The sequence below is a fragment of the Hyalella azteca genome, unplaced genomic scaffold (genome assembly GCF_000764305.2).
Source record: "Hyalella azteca isolate HAZT.00-mixed unplaced genomic scaffold, Hazt_2.0.2 contig8696, whole genome shotgun sequence".
NCBI lineage: Eukaryota > Metazoa > Arthropoda > Malacostraca > Amphipoda > Hyalellidae > Hyalella > Hyalella azteca.
The window spans coordinates 9,989-18,858 of record NW_025938782.1 but is presented as its reverse complement, the minus strand read 5'-3'; the positions used below and the strand labels follow the sequence as shown (position 1 = coordinate 18,858).

The 8,870-nt window shown below is 35.4% G+C and overlaps 1 protein-coding gene across 1 annotated transcript in view; it reads left to right on the top strand.

Moving 5' to 3' along the window:
- Positions 1–1,553: 1,553 nt before the first annotated feature.
- The window catches only part of LOC108671901 (homeotic protein proboscipedia-like), an 8,615-nt gene continuing 1,298 nt past the window's right edge, over positions 1,554–8,870 (top strand). Inside the window, exon 1 of the mRNA XM_047881709.1 lies at positions 1,554–1,727. Coding sequence (XP_047737665.1) covers positions 1,554–1,727 — 174 coding nt within the window. The remainder of the gene's footprint in view (positions 1,728–8,870) is intronic.

The following is an 8,870-nucleotide window of genomic DNA, read 5'->3' as shown; positions in this document are numbered from 1 at the left end:
GGTTCGGTACGTGGGAAAGGCAGTTTTGGTGAACAGTGAAACCTGATTAAGATGTTGAAGATAAATTATGATTGCTACAATTTTTCAGTAGCCATCTATTCACGAGCAGTTTTAAACGACACTTTATGTTTTGGTGGCTTATTAATACCTGCTGCTTCGTATTCAAAGTGAGATATCTGTGAGATTCTCGATGTTTCACTTAATTTTGCTCAGTGCTGCTCTGAAGTTACTTAATAATTTCGTCGTCTCCAATGTTCAAATTTGTTAAAATTTCATATTCCGAACTCAATTTACTAAAAGATTTCTAATAGTTTATTAAAGATTATTTGCGTACGATCCCGGACCATGCCTGAATTTTATAATGATGGCTGACTTTTATCATGTCTGTTAATGCTTCTGCCAAATTTCTTGCTATCAGTGAAGTAAATGAAGGATTGTTATTGTTTGAATGGGAAGTAATCGGTTGTTGTCCGTGAGTGAAAGGCCCAGCAGGTAACTTGGAGCTAAATAAACCATCAGATGATCGACAATAGTATTGATGGAGCGTATTAAAATAGCCTACTTTATATTAAATTTAATTATTGGTCCTTATTTATGCATAGTTTAAATTGCATATCGTTTCCGAAGTATTTATAAATATATATTTATTCACTGTAAATTTGACCTTTCGAGTGATGTAAATCTGTTCTTGGCTATGTTGCATTGTTTTTTGTTGCATTGAGATTTAATTTCTTTTGATAGTATTTTTGAATACTATGCGTCTCTATACATAATTTAAATCACTTTTCCTGTTAAGTTTGTGTACTTACATACATTAAAACACGATTTTTCAAGTGTACGAATATTTATTTCCCCCCACTGTATAGTATCGATGGAGCGTATTAATAGCCTGCTTTAGATTAAATTCAATGATTGGTCCTTATTTATATATAGTTTAAATTGCATATAGGTTCCGAGGTATTTATAAATATATATTTATTCACTGTAAATTTGACCTGTCGAGTGATGTAAATCTGTTCTTGGCTCGACTGGCAGCTTTTATGATGCAATTAACGAAGTTGAATAATCGAATTCTCAACGGTTGACTTTACTCCACGCCGCACTACTTTAAGGAACGGATTCCAGCAACAATTATATCTTGTCACGCCACGATAATCTCCCTCTGCAGTTCGGTCATTAAGCTACCTGCCCTATAATCGTTAATTGTTCGCCTCCAGATAACCCACATTAGGCAGAGGAAACGATACACTGCAGAGGGACCGTCGCAATGTTTGAACTCTACATGCAATTACAGCGAAACTTTCACGACATTCCAGCTCAAACTATAAAACCTCCCTCGAGCTTCAAATTTGCGTTCATTACACGGATTAAAGAAGGGTCTGACACGTGACGATCACGGCGGGAATTGGACAAACTTCGCACACCTCACAAGTGGAATCTTTGCATGCAATTCTTCATACAAGATCGCCAACGCACACACATTTATGAGGAGTTTTACTGGAGCTTTCAGACTTGGTGGTGAGGTTCTGGCCGCCACGTAACTCGTGGGCCTCATGTCCATCTCGGTCACGACTGCCTCACGCGACCAGGCTGGAAAAGAAGGCAACTTCAACGTATATCTCACGGCGTTGTTGGGCTTTACCGCGCACGGCGCACGGGCGCAGTTCTTGTCGTGGTCGATGGCTTGGGAACGCGAAGTTATGGCGCAGAGTGACGCACTCAAAGAAGTGAGTGAGACTTTGTCCACAGAGCGATGCACTTTTTGCCCTTGTGTGAGTGTTTCTGACCCAGTTTGGCCGGTAAAAAGGCGTATCAGAGCTACGTCTGCGCTCTGCTCCTGCTATGGGTGATAAAGAATCAGTATTTGGACAATATTATCCATCTATTTTTCTGCGTGCACGCCGGCCGCCACATCGTGCATTATTTTCTGCCATTTATTGTGTATCAGCTTCCTTTTGCCAGCAATAGCCATAAGTGTTCCTCAATTGATTTTTGCATTAAACGTGACATAACGCCCTAGGATTTTAGTATTAATTTATACAGCTCTGGCATTTTTGTAAATATTTTTATTATGCTTCTGAGCGTTTTGCATGATTCCAAGATCTCCTGCGTTCGCGTTCACATCGAGAGAAATATATTTTTTGGTGTTTTTAATGCTTTACAAATTTATTGTAAGGAGCTCACCATAAAAATAATCACTACCTCAAGTTATCCTATTCAATTTCCGTTCCCCATTGAATTAGAATTCATGGACAAGACAGGGCAATGTTAGAATAATTGAGGGACTGCTTAATTTTATTCAAGTTAGTGATAAAGTCAAGTGATGGTGCGCGTGATCATTCAGGTGATCAATCGGGTGATCATCAAGTAATAGTGATCAATATAGTGCCATCCGTCATTTTGGCACCAGAGAGTCCATATGAACATCGCAAATGCCGCAGTTAACTGAAAATCAGCATTACAACACGCAGCAATTTAGCCAATTGTTGAAGGCGGTAGAGTGAAAAGCAACCGCAACGTGTGTATTCGGATGAGCTTATGGTTCGAACGCGCGGGCCATCGATCGCGACGGACCAAAGGTTTTCAGTAAAAACATGCGAAGTTTCCTTCATTGAAGTTTTTCAATAAAAGAACAAAATATTCGTCCATTATAAAATAAATTTTTTCATTATTTACAGCATTTTTTTCAGTTTACAATTTTTTTTTATAATTTTAATATCATCTAAATAAGCGAGAAAGAAATTTAAATGCATCCACACGGCAATCGTGAACCGCGCAGCGCATTCGCTTTGATTAATTTTCGGTATACAAGATGTTAAATATTTCTGACATGTTTATTTTAGGAACAATCGAACGTTAATTTAGTTCCTGATACACTCATATGAGCAGAAATAAAATATTCATTTTGAATGATATTAACATTAGATTCGAAAATATATATTAATCGTGCCAGACATATTTATTTGGGAAAAATATTATTTTGCTTTCCTCCTTTTTTTCTCCGGATGTATAAAACCTAGAATATGAGGATAAATCTAACAATAACAGTGTCTTAGTCTGTATAATATAATTTAATATAACATAATATAATATAGTATAATATAATATAAAATAATGTAATATATTATAATGAAATATATATTACTATGAATAATAGGTTTCATAAAACTCCATAGCAGTAATAGAAAGGGAACATTTGTTTGGATAAGAAACTGTTCTTTTTCGCACAGCGTTTTAATTTAAGTTTATTGCAGAACCTAATTTCTTTTTCGGGATATAATAAAATGAAAAATGTAAGTTAATATAATTCATAGAATTTACACAAAAAGCTTGTTTAGAAGACATTATGGCATAAAAAATATTAATCGGTATTTAATAAGATTTTTCTATTACAATTTAAGCACTTCATTCGTACATAGAAAGGTGCCCATAAAGTGCATTTTCTGAGTGACCTGCTAGAATTGACTAAATTACAAATTATTTTGGATTTAGCCCTTGCATCTATTAAGTAAATCTGATCTGATGTTCAGATCTAATTTTGTTACCAAATTTCAACAGTTTGTAGTTATTATATTCATCAGTTTTTTGAAAATTTATTCATGCAAATAGAGCAACCTGCATTATTATAAATAACTTGTTAAATCTATAGCATCTCTTTTAAACCTTTCGCTACTCCTTACAGCAGAATATCAATGAAAATGACGAACTCAATCTTATTTCACGGGTAAATAATTAGTTTCTAATAAGCTTCGTATGCAATGCGTGCAACGCTTCGTGCATAAAAAACAAAACTGGAAATAGAGCATCTTGTTTCATTCACTACAGATATAAGAATTCAAAATTGTGAGAGAGTTTATTAACCCTGAAGCTCTCANAATAGGATAGAATTATTCCAATGTTCTATCTTATTCTAAATATCCCGTGCACTTTCTTACGATGCTAAGAAAAAAACTCATTAATAGTACTGATAAAATCGAGGTCGCGAGACTGATCGGTCAAAATTGAACATTGAAGTCATTTTTTAAATAGATTTCAAGGACCCCTAACTTTTAAATTTACAGCTAGAAAAACTACAGGAGTTATATCTTTACTTAGAAAAGAACAATGTGTAGTTTTGCATGGGTTGCATGATCAAGCAATATAATTTATTGCTGCATCTCGGGATATGAACCCATATAATTAAGCAAGTCCTCTCAAATATTGATAACTGCCTTCGAAATCGTAGGTAATTACTCTCACAATTCTAGAAACAATCATCACAATTATGGGCAAGTATCTTACAATATTAAGCAACTGACATCTCAGTTACTGGTAATAATTTTACAACACTTCTCTTTAACTTCACTTCTTGATGTTTGTTTGTTTGTCTACTACAAATCTTATAATCGATATTTAACACACTCCAACCTCTCCAATCGATCTGGAATTTTACGCACTTGCGTAAAGTTGGAGACAATGCATGAATCAACTGACAGAATAAATAATTTGAAAATTTATATTTTATTACATACTAAAAAAATAATTATTTTTTTTATATTTGAAAATAAAATTTGAAATTCATTGTACATGTCTAACATTGGAGACACTGGATCCTTTAGATATGTTGTCTTTAAAGTAAATTTGAAACGCATATTATTATTTTTATCATCTTTTTACAACACTTCTCCTTAACGTCACTTCTTGTTGTGTGCTACAAATCTTATAATCGATATTTAACACACTTCTAATAGTCCAATCGATCTGACATTTTGCACACTCGCATAAAATCAGAGACAACGCTTGAATCAATTGACAGAATAAATAATTTTATAAATTAAAAAATATATATTGTAAAAAATTAGAATTTTTTTTTTAATATTTACAAATAAAATTCGAAATTCATCGTAATTGTGTAAGATAGGAGACAATGGCCTCTTTGAAAGTGTTGTCTTTAAAAATTAGTTTAAAACGCATATTATTTATTATAAACGATAACTATCCCTGAAATTATAGTAACTGTCCTCACAGATATAGATAACTACCCTCACATAAATAGATAACTGCCCTCAGAATTTTGATATTTCGATTCCCTCGATCGGCGAGAATTATGTATATCATGATTCTGACATGTTTCTTTCTCTCGATTTCAATATAGCGACAATAAAATTCTGTATGATTATTCAGCACTGTATGGAAATATATTTTTCTCCCGTTTTAAATTTCGAATGTGTTTATTTTTCATCTCGCCGTACATTAATTATTCGTACTTTTTCTCATATCTTCAAACACTATTACGGGTTAATTTGTGTAAAATTCAACAAATATTTGTTTTATTATAATGGCATAACAATCATGATAATGAAACATGATCAATGGTGATTTAAAAATGAGAAAACTCAATTTACTTCTTTCACGAGCCACCCTACACAGTTAAATTCACCTCCGTCAAAATTGAAGCCATTAACAGAATTTCAAAGAGATTGGCGGCTTTGATGGCCGAGGACGGATTGAGGGAGCANGACGGATACGGGGGCAAGGGCTGCAGGGAAGGGGACTGGGGCTGCGGCGGTCGGATATGAGGACTTGGGCTACTGGGATGGATACGGGACGGAACTGCGGCGACGGAAACGGGGACGGGGCTACAGGGTCTTGGGCTGCAAGGACAGATACGGGGACTTGACTGATGATACGGGCACTTGGGCTGCATGGACAAATATGGGGACTTGTGCTGAGGGGACGGATACGGGGACGGGGCTGCGGATACGGATATAGAGATGGGGGTTACGACGACGCATGGTTGAACTATATAAGCTTGACCCACGAGAAGTTCCGTCTTTCAGTTCAGCTTTTTTGTTACGTCACGTAGATCGAAAAACGTAAACTAACCAGTCATTCGCACGACAGATTGGTTGACTGGTTTGATTGCATTTCGGTGATTGGTTATTGCCCGTGACGTCACTGAGATCAGTGACGTCACAGGCGAACAACGCACTACATCCGCAAAAATGGGCTTCTGATCGGTCAACCTTATACTAGTTTAACCATGACGACGTATGCGGTTACGGGGGCTTCTGTTACGAGTATGTAGTAGCTAGGGATGACAATATTGCCCCTTCTCCCCATCGGATATCAGAGAAATAACAGTCAACTGCAAGCAAGGAATTCGTCCTTGCGATTATTGAAAACCTTGGCTGGAACACGGCAATGGGCAGAACACCGTCGCCAAGCTCTGTATTGACGAATTCTATACCTTGCTTTGTGCATAATTTATGCTTTTTCTCAGAGTGACAGTTTGCGTTCTGAGCGATAACGCTGCATTCATGCTGAGGGACGCATCATAACGCAATACTCTCTGCTTTCATGCAGTGTGACGAATTATAACGCAACGCGTTGAAGGTATCTGTGAATTGACGCATTATAACGCAGCGATACATGCGTTCCTACAGTGCGACCTGTACATAATGCAACGCTATGTATGTATATTCCTGCTAAGTAACACATACATGGCGTCGGGTTAAGTTGATACTTATTCCATCCAACCTCCTGAGACACGCCAGGATCAGGTTTACTAGCCGTGATAAATTTACTAGAACAATTCATTTAACTCAAGAACTATTTTGTAATACGAGTGAAAATTTATTACAAGTAAGCTGGATAAAATCAAAGTATTTAATCCCTAGCAAATTTGCTGTACGCTTTCTGTACTAAATTTTCAAATTAAACTATCACCAAAAATTCAAGTTCTTCATTAATTTTGTTCAGTACCCACTGCGTAAAATATTTTCCCGCATTCAAGATTCATCAGTCTGAGTATCATCAGACATCACAAAACCAACGTCGGTTTTTCAGCCTCTTGCACACAACTCAACAAAAAATAAATCTGTCCTCGGCATCGATTCTTCCGTTTTTGTCTGACCGAGTTTCTGTCGTGGCGGCAACTTGGCTCAACCAAATACATCTTATAGGCGAAAGAAAGTTTAGTCGAAACGAAATAAAGTTTATTGAAGAATACCAGGTATAACGAAAGAAAATCTATCAAATAATACCAGGTATAACGAAAGAAAGTCTATTGAAGAATATCAGGTATAACGAAAGAAAGTTTATTGAAGAATACCAGGTATAACGAAAGAAAGTTTATTGAAGAATATCAGGTATAACGAAAGATAGTCTATTGAAGAATATCAGGTATAACGAAAGATAGTTTATTGAAGAATACCAGCTATAACGAAAGAAAGTTTATTGGATAATACCAGGTATAACGAAAGAAAGTTTATTGAAGAATACCGGGTATAACGAAAGAAAGTTTATTGAAGAATACCAGGTATAACGAAAGAAAGTTTATTGAAGAATACCAGGTATAACGAAAGATAGTTTAACAGCCCGGCGTCGGCCTGATTAATTACGACGGTCTTGTTCTTCCCAAGGCCTTTTAGGGGGAAACAAGAAAGGTCGACTTAAATTAAAAGGATTCGCTGCCTTGTTCTTTCTTTTCTCTTCAGCTGGAAAAACGCAGAGTGAAAACATGCGACACTTTTCATCGTCTGGGGATATTTAATTAAGTTATTTCAGTTAAGGGACAAAATGGGCCTAATTAGATCATTCAAAAAATTATAATGTAAATGATTCCTTACAATCGTACAAAAACAAAAATCGGAAAGCACTCGTTATATTTATTATTTTTATATCATAGTACCTACCTCGCATTCATTTGCAGTTAATTAGCCCTAGCTTTGCTCCATCGTGATCAATTTACTTAATCCTGATGTCCGATGTGTGCATTTATTTTCTTTGAATATTTTCCAAAAATTATTATACTTTTTACCAAAAAATTACTGTTCGCAATCATTGTCTCTGCCTGTTATCATTAAATCTTAGAACTCAATGAAACCTTCTAACCTTGAGTAATGCTTTGTATAAATCACCGAATTGATTGTAGCATTTAATCACTTAATTTGTTCCTTATTTGTTTCTTTCCTCATTATTTACAAACACACTTGATCTTTTTACCCTCCGTACTTGTTACCTTGTAGCTCCTAAACCGAATTATTAGTTTCCTTGTTTTAGTTTCCTTTTTTAAAACCTCAAAACGCATCCAAGTGCTTTAACATGTGTATTTCTCTCTTACTTTGTAACTTCTAAAAATAGATTTAATCATTCTAACCAGCGTATTTATTTTCTTCTCTATAACTTCCCAAAAATACGTATTATCATCCAAAGCACAGTTATTCTTTCCAACTTTGTGCTCGTAGCTTCTTAAAATAAATTTAAATATTCTAACTTCTGAATTTTTCCCTACTCTGTATCTTCTAAAAATAGATAAATCATTCCAATCTCAGTTCTAACTTTTGAATTTTTCCCTACTCTGTATCTTCTAAAAATAGATAAATCATTCAAATCTCAGTTCTAACTTTTGAATTTTTCCCTACTCTGTATCTTCTAAAAATAGCTAAATCATTCATATCTCAAGAATTGATGTCACTTATTTGCTTAAATCGCAAGTTAACCAAAAATTTAAAAGCAAGGATTAAACCACAAATGTTCATATCTTTATGGAAAACGTTTCGGAGTCCAGCTCCATCGTCAGTTCGTAGAATCTATAATTTACATAGAAAGTCACAAATTAGTACAATTGAAAGCACAAAAAACACAATTAAAAACCTAAACTTACAAGTACCAGGGCACAAAACCTATCTATTCACAATTTCAAGAGGATAGGAGCTACCAGCTGAATTTAAACTGGGCCTAAGTTTAAAAATGTACAATGATTCTAAAATACGCAAATCTGAAGTACCGGAGGTGGAAGCTAACACTCTAAAGTCACTGTCAGAAACAGGGACACCACACTGCTCGGCGTGAGTGCGCACAGCCGAATGAGGGGGGCGCGATAGTAA